This window comes from Idiotropiscis lumnitzeri, chromosome 3 (assembly GCF_059441095.1).
Source record: "Idiotropiscis lumnitzeri isolate Australia: NSW breed Sydney's pygmy pipehorse chromosome 3, RoL_Ilum_1.0, whole genome shotgun sequence".
Taxonomy (NCBI): Eukaryota; Metazoa; Chordata; class Actinopteri; order Syngnathiformes; family Syngnathidae; genus Idiotropiscis; species Idiotropiscis lumnitzeri.
The window spans coordinates 3,412,501-3,439,690 of NC_142393.1; the positions used below are offsets into that span (position 1 = coordinate 3,412,501).

General features: G+C 43.0%; 3 protein-coding genes across 7 annotated transcripts in view; 1 reads left to right on the plus strand and 2 right to left on the minus strand.

Annotated features, from left to right (window-relative positions):
* Positions 1–275: 275 nt before the first annotated feature.
* LOC148339438 (uncharacterized) lies at positions 276–6,964 on the minus strand. Of its 4 annotated transcripts, none has more exons than XM_088290092.1 (9): positions 6,257–6,964; positions 4,550–5,498; positions 4,391–4,457; positions 3,084–3,199; positions 2,921–3,016; positions 1,220–1,416; positions 1,097–1,154; positions 970–1,032; positions 276–889 (listed from the first exon to the last, which is right to left on the minus strand). In XM_088290092.1, the coding sequence occupies exons 2-9, from the start codon at positions 4,727–4,729 to the stop codon at positions 509–511; spliced, it is 1,158 nt and encodes a 385-aa protein (XP_088146218.1). In that variant the 5' UTR covers positions 4,730–5,498; positions 6,257–6,964; the 3' UTR covers positions 276–508. The 4 variants fall into 4 exon arrangements, with proteins under 4 accessions (XP_088146218.1, XP_088146217.1, XP_088146221.1 ...); XM_088290091.1 differs by lacking the exon at positions 6,257–6,964 and adding an exon at positions 5,651–5,755; XM_088290095.1 differs by lacking the exon at positions 6,257–6,964 and adding an exon at positions 5,651–5,753 and having other exon boundaries at positions 4,568–5,498.
* A 191-nt stretch (positions 6,965–7,155) lies between these two features.
* Positions 7,156–27,190, plus strand: part of filip1l (filamin A interacting protein 1-like) — a 32,535-nt gene continuing 12,500 nt past the window's right edge. Inside the window, exons 1-4 of one of the 2 annotated variants that reach the window (XM_088290090.1) lie at positions 7,156–7,414; positions 19,195–19,455; positions 19,536–19,709; positions 20,761–20,939. In XM_088290090.1, coding sequence (XP_088146216.1) covers positions 19,204–19,455; positions 19,536–19,709; positions 20,761–20,939 — 605 coding nt within the window. In that variant the 5' untranslated portion in view covers positions 7,156–7,414; positions 19,195–19,203. Of the gene's footprint in view, positions 7,415–17,694; positions 17,865–19,194; positions 19,456–19,535; positions 19,710–20,760; positions 20,940–27,190 lie in introns of those variants that run through there. The other variant, XM_088290089.1, reaches the window with a different exon arrangement.
* ect2l (epithelial cell transforming 2 like) overlaps positions 14,145–27,190 on the minus strand; it is a 34,287-nt gene continuing 21,241 nt past the window's right edge. The window contains exons 22-27 of the mRNA XM_088290096.1: positions 21,480–22,811; positions 20,917–21,006; positions 19,519–19,734; positions 19,141–19,437; positions 17,734–17,910; positions 14,145–14,369 (exon numbers count right to left, since the gene is read on the minus strand). The gene's annotated coding sequence lies outside the window, so the exon portion shown is untranslated. The remainder of the gene's footprint in view (positions 14,370–17,733; positions 17,911–19,140; positions 19,438–19,518; positions 19,735–20,916; positions 21,007–21,479; positions 22,812–27,190) is intronic.

Sequence of the window (27,190 nt, forward strand, 5' to 3'; positions counted from 1 at the left end):
ACAATAATCAACCTGGGGATGACCTGCCCTTAGACGTGGACCCGCCGTGGGAGGGAGCGAGGACGACCGAGTTCAACCTACATGACCTCTGGCAAAGAAATCTGGCTAGAGAAATCATAAAATGTAAAGATGGCCTTGTAGAAAGCGCGATTTTCCGACGGCACTTGTTCGGGTGCAGGTCCTTGTGAGGATAAGAAAAGCCGCCCAGGTATCCGACTTGTACTATTTTCCTGAACTCCCAAAAAATGTAAGAAATTATCAGAACAAAACTTGGATCGGTTGTTGAGTCTTTATTTGACATCTTTCTGGAATATAAAAATGTTCATTAAGGTTTTAATTATCATTTATTTGGGAACTAATTCTAACACTGGGTAGTGTCAAAACACTGGTACGCCGAGTGTTAACACACTTCAATTAAAGCACATTTTTATTCATTTGTACGCATAAAAATAATCCAATCAATTTGAAATAAAACCATGTTGAGACGGTGCAAACGGGCTGCGTGCCATCACCTCCTGTTGGCAATCCTCTTGGAGCGTCGAAGAATAATATTTCCTTGTTCTTGTTCCTGCTGCGGCTGAACTCGCCTTCTCGCTGGCCGGGCACGCTTGGCGGCGTCGTCTTCCTCGTTGACGCTTTCCGCCTGCGACGCCACGGCCTTTGCGTTTCTGACGGCCTTCGGTCTCCCTCGCGCGGGTTTCGACTCATCTGACAGTTTCTGCTCTCCTGCGCCCGCTTCGGGATTCCTCCCCACCGTGGACTTGGAGGGTGATTTTGGCCCGTTGTTTGTGCTCATACTCGCGTCCTTGCCGGCTGGTTTCCTTTTCCTGCCTGTGGGCAAATCTGTCTTCTTTGGCGCTTTGGCGCCAACAACTTCTCTTCCGTCCATCTATGTGAAGGGTGGCGTAGCCAGTTTGTACGTTAGCGCTAAAATGAAATTCATGGCTTGAAGCCAAGATGGGCTCTTACCTCGAGTTGACCCAGTTTAGTTTTGAGTTCGGACATTTCTCTCGTTAGCTGCTGAATAATCATCTAAAAACAAGGGAAGTGTTCTAATTAAGATTAAATTAAGATTTCCAGTGGTTTTGCTCCTCACCTGGCAACCAACAAGATGAGTCGCCAACTCTTCTCTCTCCTTCGAGTCTTCTTTTGTCCTGAGACGCACATCAAGTTGTTAACGCAACTTAACACGCGCACAAACGGCAACAAACAAACATACCGACTCGTTTCTTTCTCCATATGAGCGAGTGCCTGCTGCTGCTTCTTCTTCTTCTTCTTGCCCGGTACCCTGTCGCCATCTTCCTTGGTCACGACGGCCAGCAGTGAGCTGACCTTTAGCTCCGACACTTTGACTGAAGACAACATGATTCCAAGCACCTGCTTGTGGTGCGCCACGAGCTCGGCGTGGGACGAAAACTGCCAGGGCCGAAGACATTTTTTTAAGCGGTCTCACGTAACCTCAAAATAAACGTAAAGCAACAAGGTGTTATTTGGATAGCTTGGTATGATTGTGCAAAAACTCGCGACACAGAAAGTTTTGTGGACTATGTTTTACTTTAAAAAGATTATATTTGGTAAAATTACAAAATTTCACTTTCTTTACTAGGAGCAAATTTCGAGGATCTGAATAAAAAGAAGGCATTTATTATTTTTTTTTGTGGCTTTGCGTCACAAAGAAACTTCACCTCCAATTAGCCACTCCCACCAACAAAGCACGGTCAAATCAAGGTAAGGATTGTCATCTTTCAAAACTGGTACTGAGACTATGTATCATAATTTTGGGAGGTTTTTCCAATCTGCTCATTGTGCAAAATTTGAAAAATTAGTGCCGTCAAGCGATTACATTTTTGAACTAATTAATTGCCATAAAATCTGTAATTAAATGCGATTAATCACATTTTTCCACTACTATTTTTTTGTAAAGCTTTTAACAGATATTTACTCCAACATTATCTTGTAAAATCACCAAATATGAAGTGTATTTCAAAATAAGAGACTCTTCTAATAGCTTTCTTTGATCCTTGAACACGATCTAAATGGCGTCATCTTCACCGGCATTTTTCTTCAAAACAATTCTCCAAACTGGAGCGCAGTGTTTTGTTCTGAGATGTGCTAAAGATGTACAGTTTAAAAGGTACAGCGTGAATTTGGCTTTGCAAGAGAGAGGCAAATATTTTATGGAAGTAAATAAAACGGAGTTAACTTTGTTAGAATATTTCATCGTATGAAATGTTATTCATCTTGAGTTAACGCTTTCATTTCGACAGCCTGAGTAAAAACAAATGGATATTCTTATTAATAACTGATCTATTTATACTAAGAGCTGATGTTGTTTAAAAACATTCTGTATTGAAAGACGCAAACAACCAGAGATGCGAGTTTCGCCCCAGGGACGGAACGGACGGTCATTTTTGGGCCGGAGAGTCAACAATGGCAAGTTTTATGAAACGGACAAACTAAGCAAGGCTGGAAGTGGGTTTACGTCCGTCACTAACCGGGTCAAGTTCAGAATGTATAGAATTAAAATATTTGCACTCGGAGAGTAATGAAGAATAATTTTGTCGATGTGAATCGGAAATTAGTCAGCTAAAGAGCTTGGAATAATGGTGATGAATTTTGAAATATTTGCCGTTAGCCTCTCATCATGCACGTTTTTTTTTTTGTTGTTGTTGTTTTGGGCTGGACTGGCGAAATGCAAGAATGGAAGTGCTTTAAAAGGATGCGGGACGATTATTTTATGAATAAGGAGGGAGGGAGGATGTCGGAAATGTGCCGAGGTCACAGACGGACCGTCAAAATAAAAGTAAAGTGCGCATATCTGCAGACAACAACAAAATCTTATAAATAGTCATGAATAAACCGACCAGTCAGTGAGACATCAGAACGCAAATGTCAAGTTAACAAGCACCCCTCAGCTCACCTTCTCAAGATCAGCTTGCACGTTCCCGCCGGAGGCCAGTATGGGCTCCAAGGCCAGCTCCCTTTGCAGCATGTTTCGCACCACCTCCAGCTCACCCTGAAGAGCACGCAGACGAATTGGCTTGGCAAGCGGTGCACGCCGCTCACTTCCATCCAAAGCCAACCTGGAGCTGCTTGACTTGTTTCTCCACTTGCATCTTCCTCATGAAGTCCAGGTCGTCCGCCGTTAGCTGGTACCCTTTCATGCCGTTCACCAGCGAGTCAGCGTAACCTGACAAATCTTGCAAGAGCACAAACATTTTAAAACCCCACCCACTGGCGACATGTCACAACTACATGAATGGATTTTATTTATATTCATTTACGAATGATATGCATTGCAGACATTTGACGGAGGAATGTTTGTTTGCCCCTGTGGCTCACAAAGACTAACAACCACTCACCTTCACACCTCGGGACAATTTGGAGCGTCCAGTCAAATCACCATGCATGTTTTTGGAACGTGGGAGGAAACCGCAGTACCCGGAGAAAACCCACACGGGCACGGGGAGAACATGCAAAATCAACACAGGAAGGCCGGAGCTGGAATCGAACCCAACACCTCTGAATTGTGAGGCAGACGTGCTAACTTGTCGACCACCGCGTCACCCTATGCAGTCGTGTATTTTTTTTAAATCACTGTTAACTTGCAATTGTAGCAATGTAACAGTAGTAATTGGTAAAAACAACAACAAAAACTGCATTACTTAAAGACGTGAAAATAAAATGCAACACAATGCATGTTGGTGTGGGTCTCGACACTTCTTTGGTCGAGAATATTTATTCCCAACCTCTGCAAGAAGTTATTGAATTTAAGTGCTCGGAAAATTATGGACTACAAATGATGCACATTTAATTGTTGATCGATCTGTGCCAGCAACATATAGTGACACGTAGCACAATTAAATACTTGTTCAGGCACTGATGTTCTTCTGAACAGCTCCAATTCTTTACACTAACTAACATTTGTGAGTAAATTGATTGAAATTTATGTAATATATAATCATCAATATGTCAGTATAAGGGTCATGCAAAAACTGGAGGACAATTTGGGCTCCAACATTTTCAGGGGAAAAAAAGCCCATGTTTTAGATTTTCTTTTGGGATGCATTTTTGAAGAAAAACGAATTACACATCTTTAAATTAAAAATTTCCAGGAGCTCAACTACAGTTACGTTTCATCTAAGGACAACTACTATTTAAAATTAATTTATTCTTACAACTATTAATTTAATAACAAGTGCAATGCAAATCTTTTCACGGTTTGTGTATGGCCCTTTTTTTTAACCGGTTAAGTGCGTTCACAAATTCTGGAATAAGCCACAGCACGGTGTACGTTTGGTGACATTTGTGTTAGGTGTTTTTTTTTTAATCCAAAATACATGCCTTGATTCAATAAAGGTTGGGAGAACACTGTTTGAAAAACACAAACCTGGTTTTGTGTCTGAAGTGGTGCTCAACCGAATGACGTCAGGGTAAGGATGCCCACCGCTGCCCCCCTTTGGATCAGAATCAGAATGCACAGATCGGATCAGAGTCACAAGACGTGAGGTTACTGCAAAGCAAGCACTAAAGTTAGACAACAGACTACCTGTGCAGATGAACGAACCTCAGTGTCCAGATGGAATGCCACAATGTGACTTTTTTGATCCTCATTCAAAAAGTCGAAGCGTTTCTTCACTTCGGACAGAGGCGGCGTTCGAGGCAGCTGCCGGCCGGTTGGGATGAAGTGCAAGCTCCCACTCAACATTTTCAAATGATTTTCAGCCATTAGCAAATGTACGAGCTAACAAGGGCTTAGAAGCTCCTGCTAAAAGTTTTCCTCGTCTCCTTCTGTCCCTTTAACAACTCAATTGGTAGCACCTGTGGTGTAATACATCATACTAGGCACTAGAGGGCAACAGAGTTGTGAATTTGGTGACGCAGATGGGCGCCTCGTTTCATTTTGTTCACTTTTTCAATTTTAATCAAAGTGGAATCAGTTGATTTTACTCACTGGCCTCGAGATGAAGATAAAAGAGAATAAACACAAACTCAAAATTGTGTTGCTATATGCATATTGTATATGATATGTCTTGCCAAATGTTGAGTTGAGCTTTCAAACTTGGCCCAACATTCGGCACCTGCGCAGAAGAATTAACTTTGACAGATGTGTTGTCGCATAAAATAAAAGGCCCTGTGTTGCCTTGTTGGAAAGAGTTAATTTTGTCATTTGATATATTGCTTCTTTAACAAGGTATAAGCAGAGAAAATTTATATGCAAGTTTATTTTTTTAATTAACTCTTTTAGGGACGCCGTCGTTGATTACGGCGTATCCGCCAACGTCACTTCCTGTTTGGTCTCTTCCAGTTTGACAGACATGTTTTACGCTCTAAGCATTATTTGTGTACGTCTAATCAGGTGGGTTTATTCATCTGAATTGCGTGCATATAATGAAGGAACTAATGAAGGAAAACTACAAGGCGCACTTTTCTTGCTTTTACGAAGTTCTCTTGTCCTTCCAGCCAACAATTCCAAGGCACGTTTATAAATATAGTAACTGCAACAAGAAGAAATAGAGTAGATTAATATAGTGGAGCTCTGTACATGAGTAGTTAGCTTGATAGAAACAACAAATTTCCATACACCAGCATTCAAAATAAAGGACACACTTGACCTAAAATAAATGTTTATGAAATCAGAAACACTCACAAAGACAAAAGTCTTCCAAGGCTCAAGTGTTTTGGAGTACGTTGACCACGTCATGATCTACTCTTATGCAAATACGACGATCTCGTCTCTCTTTTTCTTCGGAGGTGAAATACCACAAAGATCCACTATTGAAGATGCGCTAACATCGACGAATTAAAAAAACGATCCACAAAAAGAAGAGTGCTTACTCTCACACTTTTATCAGTAGTTTTAACAGCTTGCACTAAGCAATCGAGAATACTAAACGTATTTATTAGGAAATGTGAACTTATTCAAAATCTTTGACAAACACAAATTTGTGATCTATTAATGCCTCTTCAAGACATGACAGACATTGAGTTTTTATTGTGTTTGGGTATTAAAACATCAGTTGGCAAATATATGTTGACTTTGCGGTTAATGCACTGAAGTCTGTGAATTGCCGCATTAAAACGAGAAATTTTCTTGTAGGTTTCCCAATGAGTGAAAACCAAATTTAGAAAATTACTTTGTGAGTGTTTTGGAATTTCCATCAAGGTTTGCAAAAATGCTGAAATATATTTCTTTTTTATATAAGTTTATTTATTCTCATCTACTGTAATACTTCCGCTGTATTTTGTTTCTTACTTGTGTGCGAGGTTATCAAGTGAAACATTCTCACGTTACTTGAACACTGGATTTTGGTTTCCTGCAAAAGAAACACAGATGTCCACTGTACAAGGCAGGCGGACCGTCGAAACGGAAAGCCAACTATCTTTAACCTGACCGGTGTCACGCTGCCAGTCGCGCATGTTTCGTGGCACTCCAGGAACTTGAAAGGCGAGCGCCGAGTCGTAAATACATCTGTTTTTAAACTCCTTGCTTCCATGATGCCGCAGGAGAGAGGAAGAGAGAAAAGGCTCATGCATTTGGTGATCTGTAAAATCTGATTGGGTAGCAAACCATAGGCGCTCATGTTCGAGGAGTAGCATCTCAATCATGCGCAAGGCCTGTTGCTCGAGTATTGGGACTCACAAACACACACGTCACTTAAAAGCTCGTTAGTATCCCAAAAAGACCACCACGTGCTCTACTGACTGGGAGGATGATAACAGGATGGAGGCATGCTCCGACATTTGACTATCTGGGAGACAAGGAGGTCAAAGATGGATCAAAATCAAAAAATCTTTGAATGTTTTGTGGCACATTTAAACTGCCGCCCCCCCACAAGTGCCTTTAAATGTTTCTCCATGCCTGCCACCCCAAGCATCAGGTCCTCCTTCTCCTCAGGGACTGCTGAGGCATTGGGCTTCAGTCAGCAGCCATATGGTAGCGTCATAGCCGTGTGCGACACACAAGCACCCGTGTGTGTGTGTGTGTGTGTGTATGTTGCAGCCATGGCTCAAGGTGTCAGAAGGCTGGCTGGTTTAAATTTAACTGGGTGATGTCTAGATGGCAGGTCCTCCTCTCTCCCTCACACACACACACACACACACACACACGCACGCACGCCCCCCCCCCCACACACACACACACTCATGCCCAGACAGCATCGTGCTCACACAGACTAAGCCTGAGACACCATCGTGCACTGCACACAGCAGCGGCCGTCCTCGTTCAGACCTCCTGGATTGTACAAGGGGACAGCCGAGGACATAGCGGAGAGGTACCCCTCGGCCTGGGAGGGCAGGGAGCGTTCAACACGAAGGATAAACACGTCATCCCGGGCGTCAGGCTGAAGGCACGGCCAGCAGCTCTGCAGCATCACAGCAGCACAGCGAGCGGTTGGTCGCTTAGCTACGAGAGGTAAGACCGGAGGGGCGTGTGCACAGCGGCTGTCAATGCGTCGATTAGAAAAGCTTTGACGACGGGACAGAGGAGGACTGCTGAGAAACGGTCGTCCTTGAATGCGATTAGAATGCGCGGAGGTCCAAATTCACATTTGCACGGGGAGAATAAATCAGCACCTTTGACGAGATATTGAACCGGCAGCTGGTGATCACTCTGCACGTCAAAGCTTTCGTGAGAACTCATGCAAAACAGTCCCGACTGTGACGGTGGCGCTTGTTGGCTGCACCCAGAAGAAGTTTCGCAAAGGATTTTGTTTGCATTTTTCCGCTGGATTGTGTTGACGTGACAAGATGTGCTTGACATGATTGCAGTCAGTCAATAGGTCTTGATTTCCTTGGCCCCCAAATAAAACTTCTCCTTAACTCATTCAATACCATTGACGGCTAAATACGTCATTTATTTTTTACTCAAGCTGGTCGTGAATGAGTTAAGTGGCCTGATTGGCATTTTTGTGCTTTTAGTTGGAGAAATTTACTCCTGAACATAAACAATTCACAATTAAATCAAGTATTCCACAATGCAGGAAGTTGAAACTATGTGATAAATTGGTGATATATAATATTAGTGATCCATGCGTTTGTTACATCTAGGCCAGATTACTGGAATACATTTTACTTTGGAGTCAGCCAGTCCTCCCTCATGCGTCTCCAGTTGCTCCAAAATGCTGCAGCTCACCTTTTAACTGGAGCTCGGAAGACGGATCACGTAATACCAATCTTGGCCTCTCCAGAGTTTGCTTAAAGATACTTCTGATCGTCTTCAAAGATTTCAATAACCTAGCCCCAGCGTACCTCTCCGAGCTCCTCCACCCCCTCCGCACCTGCCCGCCGCCTCAGGTATGCGGACCAAATGATGCTGGAGGTGCCGAGGACTAAGCGCAGCCTCAGAGGGATCGTGCCTTTTCTGTTGCCGGTCCTACCCTATGGAATGAGCTTCCATTGAATGTTAGCCAAGCCCCGCCTCCTCGCTGTCCACTTTTAAAACCTGTTTGAAGACATTTTTATTCTTTAGCTTTTGACTCAACATGAGACTGTCGCTGTTCTGCGGTTCTTCTGGTATCTATTGTATACGCGTTTTAATTTGTGTTCTAATTTTCTATGACGCCAAATGGAAAGCGCTTTGTTACCGCTCCAGCCGTTGTGAAATGCGCTATTTAAAAAAATTGGATTGTGTTGTATATTTGCTACATGGCTAGAAGTGATGCTTTGCAGGAGAGCAGCGGGCCAGCGCCTTCTGGTGCGACTAATCTGCAGCCACCGACTTATTGAGCCACTTTACATGTAGACTCACGACAGTTGCAAGTTTCACACTGGCCACTTTTATTGATAGCTGGGAAGAGGATGTGAATGCCGGAGGCACGTTTTAAAGCAATGAATGACTTTGATTATATTGCCTGTGATTCTTCCATTTTCACCATCACCAAGCCGCGTGCTAATAATCAAATATTGAGTATTAAACTCTCGAGACTACTGAGGAGCCCTTTAGGCCAGGTCACACCTTGTGGACTCGTGGGGGGGGGGGCTCACCATGAAGACAGACTAAAGTCCTTTGGAGGAAATGCTCTTAAGAGATAACATGTAAGGTGCTGAAATCAGTGGAGAAAAGTGCACCTTGCTGCTGAGTGACAGTTTGGGGGTAGTGGGGCACAGATTGTTCGAGTCCTTTGAGCTCCTTGACTTGGAGGGAGCGGATTAGGGCCTGGTTAAGAGGTTTTGGGTTGGATTTGTCAATGACTCATATGGTCAGAATGGTACACTTAACTCATTCACTGCCAGCCCAGGTGGAGCAATAACATTTGTTTTCCGGCGTATCGAGGCAATGAGGTGGTGGCGACGTCGACCGGTGCAAATCAAAGTGCGGGAACGAGGGGCACACGGTGCTCGCGGACTTGTGAGGGCTCCCTGGATCTGGTTTCGCTCACAGAATAGCTGCCCCTCACAGCTCTGGGAACGGAGCACTATTTATACTCGAGCAGAAACGCCAGTGTTGTCCAACATTAGCCTCGCTCCGAGCTTGACCTGCCGTCCGAACAGTCCAAATAAGTCCAATGAAGTGAACAACCATCACACTGTACTACAAGATGGAACAACAGAGCTGTTGTTCATCCAAGCAAGTTGCAATGATTTCTTTTTTTTGGAGTACATTAAAAAAGATAATAAAATACATCTCTTAGTCAACTGTATCATAATTCGAGGTTGGCTATTTCAGGAGGTGGCAAAAGTACTCATGCTCTCTACTTCTAGAGAAGTACAGATGCTTGTGTAAAACAATACGGGCAAAAGGAGAAGTGCTGATTCAACACTTCTACTTAAGTCAAGTAAAAGTGAACAGACTGAAATTTTACACAAAATAAAAAAAAAAAAAAGAAATCAAATTTTTCTTTTTTTTTTTCCAACTGATGAGCAAGCTAACGTTGACTAGACTTTTATGCGATCAAAACAACCTGTTCGCAACATGATGTGCTGACAACATCAAATAATTCTCTTACAAAAGAATATGTTCTATGCAGGCCGAGTATTCTAAACACGGCATTCTGATTAATATCGACACACACACACACACACACACACACAAAAATCCCAACTTCCAGTAACATTTAAAAAGCCTCGCTCTCTTCCGATGGCGCCAAAGCAAGAACAAATGGCATGATTAGTATGACTGCAGCCTAATAATTTGAATTTTTTAAAATGTTACTGTTGCACTTGTCTGCATCTGTCATTGCCTAACGCGTCAAACTATTGATTTGGTGCTCTCCTAAAAAGAAAACGTTTTATTTTAAATGCCATTACTGTCCCTGTTTTAAACAAAAGAAAAGCAGTTTGCATTTTGCGCTCTCATTACGCACAAAGTGAACTGAACCATCAGCGTATAAAAAAAACAAAGCCCTCTCGTCTCTCTCAGTTGTTTGCCAATCTAAAGGGGAAGTAAACCCCCAAATTTTCTTGAGGAATAAGTTCGATGCAGGCCGACAAGTCTAAACACGGCATTCTGATTAATATTGTGTTTGCGGAATATGAGTTAAGCAGCAAAATCCACTTGATTTCGCCATATGAGGGGGCGGCCATTTTGTCACTTTTGTCAAGTTGAAAATGACATCACAGTTGCTCAGGGCTCAGCTAACGACCAATCATTGCTAAGCTTCAGAAAACAAGTGAGCTGTGATTGTCCGTTAGTTGAGCTCAAGGCAACTGTGACGTCATTTTCTGTCAACAGAAGATTCAAAATGGCCGCCCACTGAGATGGCTAAAAATGGGTAGATTTTTACTGCTTTACTCATGTTCTGCAAATGCGATATTAATTCAAATGTTTAGAATACTCAAACATATTTTTGGATAGAAATTTTGGGGGATTTCTCCTTTAAGAAATTTTTAGTAATTTTTCATCTTTGGGGTATTTTGACGTACTGTAATTTCCGGATTATAAAGCACATCTGCATATAAACTGCAACAGCTCTTTTTTGAAAAAGAAAAAAAAAAAAAAAAAAAAAAAGACGCCATACAAGCCGCACCAGGCTATAGGCCGCAGTTTTCTATGTTGAAAAAAATGTGTTGTTTACTGCATGTACAAAACGATTTTGTACTGTGAATGCACATAAAGGTACATCAACAGATTGCTAAAAAGTGCCTTTTTACACGGCAACAACTTTGCGCATTAAAACAGAACAGACCCAAGAGAAAAAAAAAATTGATTTATTTAGCGTATTTTATTAACTATAGAGCGCCCCTAGTGGTGAAAGAAAAATCTACAGAGAAGCCTCATCGTTGTATAAGCCGCATGGCTCAAAATCTAAAATAGGGTAAACTTGACGTGTTAAGACACCTGAGAACTATTTTAAATTGTTCTCCAATCATTTCCTTTTATGCATCTTCATGAATCAACTTTTAAAAAATGGTCTTTTACTGAATCCAGAGTCCATCACCCGCACTGCTCACATTTGTCACTGCATCGTCACCCTGGCTCCGTTTAGCAAGTGTACTTTGAGTTCACGATGCAGCAGGTTGAATTTGGATTCCAACGCAGGCTGCCTGATGGGGGGGGGGGGGGGACTTTCCATGATACAGCCCAAATTGTCATGGCTACCCTCTACCTAGTGGCCTTGCCGCTCATGTTCACATCAAATCCTCAAAGAGCTCCACATAGACTATCTGGCAGCTATTTCTGCCATCTATTCCCAGGAGGGATGCAACTTTGCCCGTGAAATTCCGAGCATACGAAACATGATTAGATAAAGCGACACAAGTGGGGGGCCGTAAATATTCACCTAGCAGCGGTCGTGCCGCGAACACGCCTCTTTTTTAGCGTTGGCACTATTGCCCTGTGCTGTGCTGCATGTTGCCATAGCGACGCCCCCTGACAAAGACCAAAGCACAGACGACTGCGAGGCAACTAAGACTTAATGTTTTTAAATTCACCTCCCACTTTTAATTTGAATGTAATTAATTAGACCCTGCAACTGTCTGGCAACCTGTTCAGGGTGTCGCCCGCCTCTCGCCCACGGACAAATGAGATCCAGCACGCCCGCGACCTTAGTGAGGACAGGCGTTTTTGGACGAGCATGAATGAACGCATTTATTATACTGATTATAATCCCTGAAGGGGATTTTCAATTTTACTCTGCTGTGCCGTTTATATTTTGTGTTGCACACCTCATAGAAGCAAATCACCCAGACGCAGGCATGCGACGAGTGATGTCAGTGCGAATGGGGCATGTAATCTTGTGCTGCTTTTAATTTGGGGACGGTGCCTTGCACAAAGGTACTTTCATAGAAGCCAGGAAGCAGACGAGCATCTCCCCAACAACTTGTTTTTACATTTTTTTTCCCGCTGCAGGATGAACCGTTACCCTCCGCTTCTCAAGCTCATGTCTTTTTGCAAGTGCCACATACACTCAAACAGTGCTTCTCAAATAGTGTGGCAGCCCCCCCCCCCCCAGCCCCCCAGCCCCCCCGATCGATCCTTAGTGTAATGTGTTTCACAAATCGGAAATGGGAGAAATTGTCGAGTGGAGCCAATTACAGTTCAAAATTGTCTTTAATGATTGAGGCTTTATGAATAGAATTATTACAATTTTAGTTTGAAATAATTTGCTTTTTCTGTAATTTTGAGGCAATTTTATTTAAAGTGGTGAAAATAGCTTGGAAAATAAATACACTGCAGCTCTCAAACGCATCTTTAGTTTGAAAAGTGTTGCAGAAGTTTTTTCTTCGTTCTGCGGAAGCTGTGTGACGTAATTGTCGCCTATGTGGGTAATTTTTATTTTTTTTTTAGACAATGAATCAATCGGCACATCACTCCAGCAAGCACCGGTGCTGTTTTTTAATCTTTATCTTTACGCGACTTTCAGCTCATTGTTGTGCAACATTATTGATCAGCAGAGTGTTGTTTCGCAGCTAAAGAGCCAGACAGTCCCCTCAGGAGTCATCTGATTCCAGACCGTGCCATGGTGTGCGTTTACGTTCATTGATTGATTCTTGAAGAGCAGCCTTTGTCTGAGCCACAAGGAAATACGTGCACTGCCCGGGCCGTTCGATCGCCGCGGCGAACGGCTCAAGGATGGCGTGACCTTGTCATCCTCATGATGCCCGCCATCGTGTCGCACGGAAGGAGGATGTGAATGTTTTAATCCCCACAAAGAGTCCTTCTGGTCTTTCTGTTCTATTGGTAGCGATGAGGCTGGAGAATTCGGTGTCGGGAACGGACCATGATCGTCACTGATGATGTTATAACGGAACTATTACTGTTGCTGACATGGCTGTAATGGAAAGTCACATGACCAATCCAAGACAAACAAGTGATGCACGACTACCTGAGCCCTTCGGCGCTGTGATGTCACTTTCAGTCGACAGCAGATGGCAAAATGGCAGATCCCTGAGATGAATAAAAAAAAATAAAAATCAGCTTAATTCATATTCCACAAATGCAATATTCATCAGAATATTTAGAGGAGTGGGGATGCATAAAACACATTGTACAGAAAATTCTTGACTTATTATTTTTTCATATTCTTGAGTCAAGTATGTCTGGCCCCCTCAGGCTTAGATTTATAGCGTACCACCCTCTGCTGGTTGATTGGTTGAGTTACATGATTTCTGATTTCATCTGTTCACGATGCACTGATTACCTTCACCTACATTCCTCACACCTCATCTGTAGCAGGAAAGGCTGCTAATGACGGAAATACTTTAGCACATGATTGAGATCTCATGGATGGTTAAAAAAAAAAATGTTCTAATGAGCGAAACCACAGGGGTGAAACTCAACGGCACAGGGACCACCTACGCCGAGCCACATCATTTTACGTGGCCCATGAAACAAATCATGTCTGTTTGTTGAAAATTAAAAAAAAAAAAAAAATATATAAATTAATTGAACAAAACAAATGTTGAACAAATTAATTTCCTTGACTGAGTTGCCCATCAATTTGTTGTGCAGACATAGTCACACATTTATCTGCTTTTACGGTGACGGTTCTCTGAGGGAAATCATAACTAGGCTACAATGTGGCCTGCAACAAAAAATAATTGGACACCCTTGAACTTAATGATGTATGAACATCATCCTCATCTTGTTGTTGAAGCAAAGATCTGCAGTGTCACAGTCTGCCTGAACCCAATGACCCCCCCGTCTCTGCTATTACTACAACCCCGCGGCCCTTGCGGCTTCTCTTTCTCATAATCACCTGTTCCAAAACAGACCTGGTTACAGTGCAACAGTATGCAGCCTGCAGCCTGGGCCAAGACAGGAAAACCGATCCGGGATAATAAATGCAATTGTGTGTTGGAACATGCGCCGAGGCCCGAAGGGGATTCTCAAGGCTAAACATAGCATGTGCAGTCCCACGGCGAAAGAAGGCGGTTCACTTCTTGTGCGTCATGTTCTGTTCATTGACGTTTGACTTCATCCAACCTGACTGGAACCATAAAAAAAAAAAAAAAAAAAAAAAAAAAAAAAATCAAAAATCTGGTCTAAGTTGTGGTGGGTAAACGTCTGGGGCTTGTTTGCAACCTTGACATCAGAAAGGCTCGAACAAACCAAAGGTAGAAGATGCAGTTGTTCATGCTGTTACGTTCAATGTTTTGGAAGCAGCTGTAAATGTTTCATGGCAACATCCGCAACTACAAACATCCGAACAGGACTTGACGAGCCACAAGAAAAAAAACGTTCAATTTACTTAATGTAATGGAGGTATGCTGACTTTTCAATCAAACTGCATGATGATCAAACAGCTGAGATGCTGCTCGAAATGCAAAGCAAATATTTAAAGGGGAAGTCAAGCCAAAAATAATTTGTATTAATATGTTATATGCGCCTTTGCTACGCTAAACACGGAATTCAGATTAATTTGACATTCGTGGAATATGAGTTAAGCAGCAAATCCCCCCCTTTTTAGGAGGCGGCCATTTTGTCAATTGAGTTGGTCAGGTAATGTCACGGCTCACCTGTTTTCTGAAGCAGAGCCATGATTGGTCTACCTGAGCCCTGAGCAACTGTGATGTCATTCTCAGTTGACAGCAAGTAGCAAAATGGCCGCCCCCGGATATGTACAAATACGATTGGATTTTACTGCCTAACTCATATTACACACACGCAATATCAACCAGAATGCCGTGTTTAGACCCATGGTTGGCGTATAGAACATATTCTTATAAAGAACATTTTGTGGTTGACTTCCCCTTTAAGTTAGTGAGTTGAAAACTTCCATCAAGTTCGACTAAAATGAGCTGTTCAAGTCTGACCATGACCATCATTAAAATACAGTCGCATAGTAGGACACCGGTTTTATACCTTGAAAGTATTTTGATTCTATTCTAAGTCCATAAAGGGACAACTGTGCTTAAGTCATGTTTAAAATTAAAATGTATTGCACATAAAAATTAAATGTACATGAAGGTTTAAAAACAAGCAGTTTTTATTAAAGTTCTAGATGAAATGCAAATTTAGATATAAAAATAAATAAATAAATAAAAATAAACAGTAATTAGATGATGATTCATTTCTATGCCACTAGAAGGCGCTGTGATACGCTCGCCACACTCGCAGAAGCGCAGGCTCAGTTAAAAGCATGTAGTCATCATTTGTCATCGTCCTCGCTGCTGCTGCTGCCTGATTTGCACGTCACCGCTGTGCCTCATTTGTTTTCACCACCTTACATTTGTCTAATTACGTTTTTATAATGTCTTGACATTGTCAGCAGAGGTTAAAAATTTAGCGAGAAGTAGAAACTGCAGTTTTCAATTGTGTGTGTGTGTGTGTGTGGGGGGGGGGCGGAATAAAAATTTGATGAAAAAAAATAAATAAAATAACTGGCCCTGCGATTTGTATAGTACATGCAATTAAAAAGTCAGTAATGTACCTGTGCAACATCACTCGAGCCTCCCGAACAATATCTGAACATCTTCCCCCACACCTGGACTTTTTGGAGTTCCCATAACCTAAGCTGGGTGCAACTTCATAAAATTCACAATTTTTTTTATGTGCTCGCTAAACACGGCAAGGAAGCATTGCAGAAGGTTTTATTTCACCTCATGGAACCCTAAACTCAGGGTGCCACCTGTTGCTACGACAACCATCTGCCCTGTTTGTAAACACTACACTCCTTTTTTTGGCTCTGTGATTAAAACCACAGAAGGAAAGCACGCTACTCCGAAGGGTGCTGTTATTACAAGGTTATTAGCCCGACTGGAAAAAAAAAAAAAGTAAGTTCCTGTGGCTATTTTACAAGCACAAGCAATTTTTATGAAGCAATATTATGAAAACAGGTAATGCAAAGAAAAGTAGCCGGATCAGGAAATGACCAACATATCTTACTTGTGCAAAAAGAGTAAACTGTTGCTCGTGAGTGGGTGACCTTGAGCCCACTTTGTGTACAGAAGGCAGACAAGTGGTGGATGTGCTCCTTCTTAGCAAAGGTCACTCGCTCCATCTGTTCTTCCCCTCTCTCCCTGCTTGCATTTGATCTTGCTTCTCCTGCCCTTAATCACGTCAGGGTGTGATGCAAGACTGTAGGAATGTACTCAGTAATGCGTGTGTGTGTGTGTGTGTGTGTGTGTGTGTGTGCATGCATACGTCCTGCATGCGTGGGGACGAGTTTTATTTTCTTTAAGGCACACCTGCTTCCTCACCTTTCAACCCTGGTGACTTTAACGGGCAAATGAAAAGTCAGGGCATTTAAAAAATAATAATTTTCATGGGGCCTGATATATGAAGTGATTGTTGAAAAGCGTTGACTGCAAAGAGTCCAAAAGTCTGAAGCCAGCATATTCAGGACTTTAGGTCTTGCCACATCCTTCTTTTTGACCAGCAAGGCAGCCACAGAAACTTAAGTGGTCACGGGAAAGAAAGCGTCCAAACTGCCAAATGTTTCCAGCAACTTTTGGCTGCAGATAATGTTAGGACTGCCTAAAAAAAAAAGCTACACTATTTAAAAAAAATAAATAAATAAAAAATGTTGAGTGCAGTCAAAATTTCCAGGCAAGAAATTTCAAACAATTTAATTTGGGCAATTGAATTAAATATTCAAAAAAAAAAAAAAAGTATTACGTTAACAGAACTGCTGTCCCTTGTAGTGGCTGCCCAAGTTAAATTTAAAAATAAAAACACCTCAGTAAATTGTTTTTGCACAAAACAACTTGTCAACAAACATTGCTGCCATAAAAATTGATAGTTTATATTTTAAAGTTGTTCTAACTTAAATAACATTTTATTACAGTGTAATAAGCAAGTTTTCCTGCCAACATTTTATCTTGCCAAGGAATCATCAACTAATTATCAGCAACACTCAAAAATGTCCCAATTAGTGAACTTTATACTCATTAACCTGAACATCGGATACATCCCATAAAGCAACGCCTATCATTTTTCTCTTTAGAAATTGAATAACGCTCAATTATGAAATTAGATTCCGGTGCAGTTGAAGGTAACGTTTTGGAGTGAACAACAACAAATGTCAGCATTTTCGCAAACTATTTGCCCGTGTCATGACATTTCCCCCAAGTGCATTTTTCCATAAGCGACACAACCATTCGTTCAATTTTCCTTGTCCCCTGAGTGACCCTTTTTTTAGCTTTTAACTATGCGAAATATTTGTGATCCCGCTGACAGTTTTGGCAGATATGCGATACTTGCACATGCCGAGCTGCTGTACACGTCTGTGACCTTTGGATCTGTTGCGCTAACCTGTTCAGCCGGCAGCTCGCTGTTCTGACTGAGCGCATGTGAAGTCTGTCCCTGACGGCGGGGGGATTACCTCAGCTCGAAATCATGTGGCGTCTCACCTCCAGTTTGGACAATGCAATCAGCCAGCCATGGCGCTCACTTCACAGACCGTCAGAGGGTCTCACGCATCGGCCCGGTAACCGACAGGCCACTAAGACGCTGCTCTATTTATCTGCACGCTCAACCCGTGGTGAGATTCCATTCAGCTGCAAATCCGAGTCGAATAAAATCACTTCCTGTGAAACATAGATAGAAATAAATCTCTTACTTGAGCAATTACGGTGATTCATTGCTTACTAATGGTTTTCTAATCCCTCTGAGGCCCGTGCAAATCTCTTCTTCAAGTCTGAACGCAGATAAAAGATGACGCAATGCTTGTGGCATCCTTGAGATAAAAAAAAAAAAAATGTGGTCAATTGTGTGGTTACACTTCATTTACTTTTTCTATCGATTTATCATAGCTGGGTTCATCGTAATCAGCGAACGTCTGAACGTCCCGGTCACACAGCGGCGGACGTCAGCGCCAACCAGACGACGATTCTTCTCATTCCAAAGATCTCTTTTGCTAAAGTTGCTCTTTTTGCTAATCGCAAACACATCAAGCATAGTCACGGCCACACGCTAAAAAAAAAAAGTTACTGGCTGTAAATGGTGGGCAGCGGCTTTTGGCTAGGTGGGCCAAGAACATTCTGGCTGTGGTTCGTAATTTGAAGTATTTGTTTGTTTTTTTGGGCTTATAGTAACGACTCCGTTTTGTTGTGAGGCTAATAATAGTTTCGAAGGCTGTGACAGCAAGACAGAAGCTGCAGCACCACGGTGCAAAAAAACAGGGCCACATCTACAAATGTTACATCATATCGATAAGTGGTCTCAAACCAGTGGGCCACGGCCCGTTACTGGTCCGCAAGCCACTTTGGACTGGGTCCTGGCAATTTGCACAGATGAAAAAACCCCAAAAACTTTCAGTTGGTGTCAAGATGCTCATGTTCTTTGTCGCATTAGGCCAGTGGTTCTCAAATAGAGGGGCGGGACCCCCTGAGGGGGCACGGAGCGATGCTGAGGGGGACACGGGTGACCCTGTGGAACATTCTTTTTTTCCCACCGTACGATAAAGTGTAATTGCACCTCCACTCCAGTAGTTGGCAATGGCGCTCTCCTTGCTCGTTGTGCGCAGCGAGTATTAACTCTACAGTGGAGGTTTGTTTTGCAACGGAAATGTTATTATTTACAGTTGCGGCGGAGAGTGCGTGGTGGGGGGGCGCAAATTGTTTTCTTTTTGCTAGTGGGGGCGTAACAGAAAATAATTGAGAAGCACTGCATTAATTGCTCTGTGCAGAGTTCTTTTGAGGGAAGAATAAATGTATGCTTTTAGACAAGTTGTCCAAAGATGAAATTAGAGCAACATGTCATGTTTTCAGTGTTTACCCATGAAAAGAATCTACAAAAAATGTGTAGGATGTACTTACCTCTGTGACATCTACTGTGCACACGTGTGTAATGTCCCAACACTGTCCTTTCAGGGAAGCAACATGCGCTCCCGTAGCAGCAGCCTGGAGGATGTCACCGAGGTCAAGCAGGCCAAAGAAGAACCCTGTGGGCGACCAGAGCGCCGCAGTCGGCACCGTGAGCCGCCAGACGATACTGGCACCATCCAACGGAACCACAAGACCGCCAAGAATGGTGGCGGCGGCGCTGCAAAGGGGGGCCGCAAGGAGAAGGCGAGGGACTTGTCGCGTGACGATCTGGTCTTTCTGCTCAGCTTGCTGGAGGGAGAACTGCAGGTCAGCGTGACAAGAACAGGAAGACACCCTTTTTGTTGTTTTTGTTGTTGATAACCGACGTACATTTATGCCCTCCGCAGGCCAGAGATGAGGTGATTACTGTGCTGAAGGCAGAAAAAATCGATTTGGCCCTTCTGGAAGCCAAATACGGCTTTGTCACACCACCTAAAGTCCTGCAGGCTCTACAGCGGGATTCCATCCAGGGCAAAGCTGACGGCTTACAGGAAGACATCTATGAACGGCCCATGGTGGAGGTACCAGCCGTCTTGTCCAAAGTATCTGAAAGCAATACTTGGTTGTTATAAAAACAGAGATGGGCACTTGACCCGATTTTGCCGGTCTGTACTGCGTCTGCGACCCGCAAACTTGGCCACAAAAACAGATTTGTCGATACGTTAGCCGCTTTGGACGAATAGCCACGGGTCTCCATGTTATTAAATGGGGTATTATCTATATTATAAATGCGAGGAGGACAACAACGCAGAGTAGTTACAGAGCATACTGGAACATTTCTCAGACTCTTTTTTTACAGATGAGCTCGGACTGGGGTCGCAGCACATAGATAGCAGTATTTATTGCACTTCATCCCTTTTCTTATTTTGGCTCTCAATTGCTTCTTCAAACTGCAGTACGTATCACTTCCGTGTTTTTTCATCCTGGATCAGGATATCTCTCTCACCACTCTCACACACTCTCTCACACTCTCTCACTCTCACACTCTCTCTCTCTCTCTCTCTCTCACTCTCACTCTCACTCTCGCTCACAAAATATCAATTAAAGGGACAGTACATGCAGAAGCATTACAAGATTTTAATATGCTATGAGCACAAATATTGGAATTTTGATTAAAGGGACTGACAAAACTCACTTCCATCCTCCCTCCCCAAATGGGCGTCCATCCGGGATGGATGAGAAGCAGAGTCTTCAGCAGGTGCTCTCATTTTTATCTTTAGTCAGTAATCCTTGCGTGACACGCTTTTGTTTTGCGCAAAGATAAGACTAGAGTATTTTATTTGATTTGTTCAATGGGGGGGGTAATGTACAAGTAATCGTCAATACAAACAGAAAAATGTGAATGCACTATTATTAAAGGATTTAGCAGCGGCTCAAGCATTTCATCAACGAACAATTTCTTGTGATTGTATTTAGTGCTAACCGGTAAAGAATTTGATTGAGGGAATTGTAGCGGAGTTTAAATTTAAATTTTATTGGGCAATGTGCGTAATCGAAAGTTGAAGTGTTCACACTCAGTTATGTTACAAGATTAGGTGGCAGCTGTCTATGTGTCGTGCTACTGTCTTGCAGCTGGACAAGCTGGTGGAGAAGCAGAGGGAGACGTACCGCCGCATGCTGGAGCAGCTGCTGATGGTGGAGCAGGCCCACAAGCAGGCCCTGCACAAAATGGCGGACGAGAAGCGCAACCACGGCGACTTTATGAAGAAGAGTGACGAGTTCACCAACCTGCTGGAACAGGAGCGCGAGAGGTCGGTGCACATCGTCCGCAAGACCGACGCCGTCACGGAGCTCAGCCAACCTCACTCGCTCTCGAGTCTGACAACGCACGAAATATCTTGAGCTAATTTGTGCGAACAAGTAAACACTGATTTGAAGTCAATGATAACTCTAGTTGAAAATGAAAGCACTTGTTAAAAAAAAGAAAAAGAAATTGACAAAAATACCACCAAAACGAGATTGCAACATAGTCTGAAAAATATTCCATTTTTTTTTTATACTTTAAAAAAAATGCGTCTACATCCAGATCATTTTATTTTGCGCAACCACTTGATGAAATAAAATTCCATGAATCGGGTATATTTCAAATCCAAACTAAAAAAAAAAAAACGCTCAATATTCTGACTACCTTTTAGCATAATCTGGACTAAAACAACACAATTTCATGCAAGCACACTGCTACCTTGACTTACAAGTGCCCCAACTTAAGAGTGCAGTCATTTTCTTTGTGTCGGAACACATTTGGCAAATCCAGGGCGGGAAATGAAAAGTTCCGAGGGGAGCTCGTTTACCTGCCGGTTGAGTAGAAGCGCCTGTGGCTCAAGCCAAACTCTGGCAGGGTTTTTTCTTTCTGGACCTGGAATTGACACCTCCGAGCAAAATCTAAATTATGAGCAAGCTTCAGATACAACCACTCGAGGGGAGTGAGAAGAAAATTGAACACTTAAAGGCAAACTTGGACGGGCTGAACATCGGCACTTTTACAAAAGAAATATAAAAATGACGAAAATTCACCCGCCTAAAAGAATGTGTCGTGATTTAAGGGCGTTTTTGGGCTAACAGTAGCTGCTGCGGTGGTGTTAAAAGTTACAGCAGTGCTCAAGGCAGCAATTAGCTTTCGGCTGCTAAACAGAACCAAATAAGCTTCTTACCGTCTGGACATGCGGCTTCGTGCTGCGGACGTCTGCTCCAGTCGATAACGTTGGCGTCCGCCACCGATAAGCCCCGGTGGTGTTTTTTATATTTTTATTTTTTTTAAACGTTCCACAGAATATTGTCGGGGCCGCTTTGGGAGCGTCAATGTCGGCTAATGAGCTTCACAACAATCTCCGTTATCGTGCCTTGGTGACCCACCTGAGAATAAGCAATGAAGAAAATGAAGGAATGGATGGACAGACTTTGAGAAATTCAGAGCACCAAAGCCCCAGCGAGGAGGCCGACTACACAGTCGAGTGTGGCCGCGCTGGAGGCGTCGTGGCTCATTTCCTCATTCTCTGTCAAGTCAGCCATGGAAAGGCGAATCATTTTTTGACGAATTTGAGGCCGGATGGTCCCGTTTTTTTTTTTTTTACATCATTACAATGGCTTTGAATCGACAAATTGTGATCGTCCCTGACGTCCGCTTATGACATCAAAAGTTGGTTTGATTATGATAGCTTTCTGTTAAATCCCCCTCAATTTTCAATACTTCCTATAATTCCCTCGGGAAGTTTCAAATTTTGAGTAGATATTCTTCAAATTGGAAACACCATTCCTTTTGGCAACCCAAAGAAAAGTCAAGGAAAATTGTGGGGGTCAAATTCCATGACGTGGTGGTCCAGATGTGGCCCGCGGGCCTTGGGTTTGACACCTGCGTGATAGCGGATGAGCGTCAATGGAGGCAGATACTTCACCCCTGATTGATGGAGGGTCCGTTATTGAGTGATGACCTCATGGCACGCCGACTGATGCGGGAGCCGCAGGGGTGTGGGAGCCAGAATGACAACGGCGTGCTAACCAGCAACAGATGTTCCTTAAAACATGACCTCAGCTCGCAGACGGCAACTGGCCACCTTTGTTCGGCGAGAGGAAATTCAAGGCGGGGAGCCAATTTCATGGCTGTCGGCATCCTCGAGTTTTGTTTTCTTAAAAAAAAAAAAGCACATTTGTCGTGAAGTTAAGTGTCGACTGTCGGGTGCGATTAGGGAAGAAGTGTGCATTCATTCCACATTCATCGCTACGCTGATGCAAATCGAAGGTTTATACAGTTAATTTTACACTGGACATGTTATGGAAATTTGATTTGAAATTTGGGGAATTTTGCCCCCAAGCATTTGGATCCATGTCAAAAAGTCACCAGATTTGGAAAAATAGTCTGGAGAAGGATTGAAAAAATTGCTAATTTAGCAACACTGGGAAGCGCTCGTTCTCACCTTAGCCCCGCCTCCGTCACCATGGTAATGAAAGATAAACTCTACATTTGCATGAGACTACACTAACCCCCCAAAACTGAGTGTTTTTGACTAAAGTGTGACGTGAGATAGCCTTCGTGAAGATGACCAGGAACTGTTTTGAAATGGGGAAAAAAAATGCACGTTACTCTTTTTAACGTAACATTTCCGGGTAACAGAGTTACAGCGATGGAGAATTTTGGGAGTATGTCGGGCCACACGGTTGGGCGACTGGCTACTACGTCCGCCTCAAACTAAAGCGGTGCAGGGTTCGATTCCGGCTCCAATATTCCTGTGTCGAGTTTGCATGTTCTCCCCGTGCCCGTTTGGGTTTTCTCCGGGTATTCCGGTTTCCTCCCACGTTCCCAAAAATGCATGGCAGGTTGATTGGACGCTCTAAATTGCCCCTAGGTATGAGTGTGAGCGCAGATGGTGGTTCGTCTACGTGTGCCCTGCGATTGGCTGGCAACCCGTTCAGGGTGTCCCCGCCTACTGCCCGAAGACAGCTGGGATAGGCTAAAAAGGAGTGCGGTTGCAAGACACGGACAGTCGCTGCAAACGTGACACAGCACGATTTCCCTCCGCCTCTTTATTTGCTTGCCATTTATCTTGAAGCCATCTGGCTGGCTTTACTGAAGTGCCGGCGATGACATCAACAGGTGGAGAACATTCTTGGGCCATGACCTCATCATCGCTGAGGTGCTTATCTTCCAGATCTGCCCTCTGTTTTTTTTTTTTTTTAGCCTGAACACCGCATTTTAGGTTTACATTACGGTATTTCTGCTTGAAAAATGATCAAGTGTTCCTCATCGACAGTTACAGCCCCGCCCCCCTGATTTATTGCAGTTCATCTTTTACACCCGCACGATATTTCAGCTTTACAGTGCAGTATACAGGCAAGTCCGAAAACACAGAGACATTAAAAATAAAGTTTACTAAGGAAAGGTTGGCAGCAGGGAGCGGTAGAAGGAGAGGAATAGTAACTCTTTGTGGGTATTGCATTTGCCGACGCTGATGCAAGGCAGTGCTGAAGAAGAAGCAGGGAAGGTCCCCGACTAAGCTGAGGAAATACTATACGAGCCTGCGACTACTTTTGTATTTTATGCTGTGGTTGAATATTTTGCTGTTTAAATGTAAAACGTTGAATTCTCTTTTGTTAGATGCGACGATGCTACTTGTGTGTTCGAGTAGCAGTTGTTTATCATTCGCGTAATATCCATGCTAATCCCCGTGAGCGCATCGACAGCATTTTGCATTCTGTGCTCGCATTCAGCTAGCATGCTTTTTTAAAAATATGATATTGCGGAACATTTTGCTGTTTAAATATAAAAGGTTGAATTCTCTTTTGTTAGATGCGACGATGCTACTTGTGTGTTCGAGTAGCAGTTTTTTATCATTCGCGTAATATCCATGCTAATCCCTGTTAGCGCATCGACAGCATTTTGCATTCTATGCTCGCATTAAGCTAGCATGCTTTTTTAAATATATGAATTGGCAGATCATTTTGGTGTCAGCTTTTAATACTGTTGGCAAACTTCAACTGAGAGTGACAAATAAACAGCTTAGAGCAAGCACCTTTAAGTTTATACGACTCTATGAGCAAGATAGTGGCTACTACGACTCATATTGTCAACCGTACTCGAAATTTTTTTTTTTTTTCCTACAAATCGTAGATGGCCCGATAGTGACCATCCAGCGTAATCAGCGGCTTTACTCCATTTGTTGCTGTGTCCAGATGACGGCACGTTTGAGGAAGTTGTCAGGCAGCTGTTGCGCTGCATTCATGAGCAGAACCTGTCGGCCGTTAAGATGCCATCGGGCCATCGAAAAGTGTTTGCTGTGTCTTTCCTGAAAAGATCGACACCTGTATTTTCAGCCTGGCGCACGCTACACATTCCTGCTCTGCACCCGCTTTCTGAAAGCTGACGAGAGGAAATGAAGTCGTTGGAAACTGGAGATGCTTTGTACCCGACATTTCCTTGTATGGGGGGGAAAAAAAAGTGATTTCCCGAGCTGAGGATTGTGGTTTACTGGCAGTCGTATGTTTTGCGAGCATGCCTTCATACCGAGACCGCGAACGGCACGATTTCGACACGTTGCCCCGGCGCACATTCTCCCTCATCGCCAAATATGTCAGCAGGCCCCCTTAAAGCAAACGTCACTCTTGTGGGGAAAGACGACTTGCTGAAAAGGATGACCATTAGGAATGAGTCGGAATATACGACGACGGCGTAATCAAAAAAAGTGTAAAAAAGACGGCAGATCATTTTGCCATACGATTTTTCTGACAGATATTGCGATTTCAGTTTAATTAGCGATTTTCATTTGAGTGACATTCACCGAGCAGTTTAGAATGCTGGAACCCTTTTTGTGGCCCGTCGACAAAAGCTTGGATAAGTTTGTTGAGGAAGAACTTGACAGTGCCGACCTTAACGCCATCAAACACATTCGGGATAAAGTAGAACAAAGGTTGTGAGGCCGGCCCACTCTCAGCTGCAACATCAGTGACCTTTCAACTTGCAAACATTCCTTAATCTTGCACAAAGTGCTTTCCAAAAGAGTAGACTGGCGTCGGACCAAAACCTACAATGTTAAAAAATGCTCAATTTCATATTTTTTCCACAAATTGATACTACTGCTCACTGCATAGTAATGGCTACACACGACATTATTATTATTATTATTATTTTTGGGGGTTTTATGAAAGCAGAGCTTCTCAATTATTTTCTATTACACCCCCCTAGCAAAAAGAAAACAACTCGCTGTGCACAATATGCAAGTAGAGCGCCACTGCCAACTACTGGAGTGGAGGTGCAATTACATTTTGTTGTCGTACGGTGGAAAAAAAGCATGTTCCCCACTATTTGAGAAGCACTACATTAAAGTGACGCCTTCGCAGATGTGAGGTTTCCGCCCAATGCTATCGAGCTGCAAAGCGGATTCAGGCTGCCACATCCATCATTTTATCAACAAACAAAGTGCAAAACCTCATCTGAAAACGGCCCTTTTTTGAAGAATGTTTTTTTTTTTTGCAGCAAATTCTTGTTAAAAAAACAGTTTGTCGACTATGTTGCAAGCATGTGTTGCACATTTTGAAAATGGGAAACCATTTGTGCGTTCCTTGCAACCGAAAGTCAAATCTGCCCATTGAAATATTCTGCAGATTGTTTTTGCTCTTCGGCCATTGATTGCCACTTCCCGTAGACGTTAACGGCCTCCGAATACCTTCGCCTTGATGCTTAAGATCAGAAGGAAGAGGCGCCTTTGTTGCTTAGGTTAATTGCATCATGCGCGGGGTTAGCAAGATGCTTCTGCAACTTTTGTCATAGACCGTGTGTTGCCGATCATCACCATCAAACGCTTTCCGCCTCAGCTTTGCAAAATAAGGCCACGCAATCTTTTTTTATTGCAGTGTGTAAATAATCAACAGAGTGATTGTCCTCAGACAACCTCAAGTGAAATACGGCTCCCTGCAACTGCTAAGCGGAACGCGACAATGGAGCAAACAGATGAGGTTCGGCCCTCCAGTGTTGTTGACACGCAGAACAGATGAAGGCGCCCTCTGGCATGTATGATCTCATCTTGTGATTCCATCAACAACGAGCAACATACTTCCACCCGAAGATCTTTTGCTTGTAACGTCACAGCGTACTGACATTGCAAAGCAACAGCACGTGTGAAATGCATTCTGGGAAACGGCTGACGCAGCAAAGTGGCAAAAAAACATCATTTAGTTTAGGTTGAAATGATATCTAAAAACTTGAAAGGCGAATATTCGCACAATTTGGCACCACAGCGTTTTGAGATCGACTCAGTAAAAGGTCTCAAAATGATACATGTTAATCAATTGAGCGTTGCGAAGGGACAACAATTTTATTGACATAATCTGACATTTATGTACGAATTATGTACATTTGTACAAAATGTAAAACGTTTTGAAGATTAAAAAAATGCATTTTCATATACACAATTACAGATAAATACAAAATTATACTTGCCGGCAAGTCGTTTTTAAGAATTTGAGAATGAATCGCAAAACTGCTTTAGCGTCCTTGCATTATTATAGTAATAGC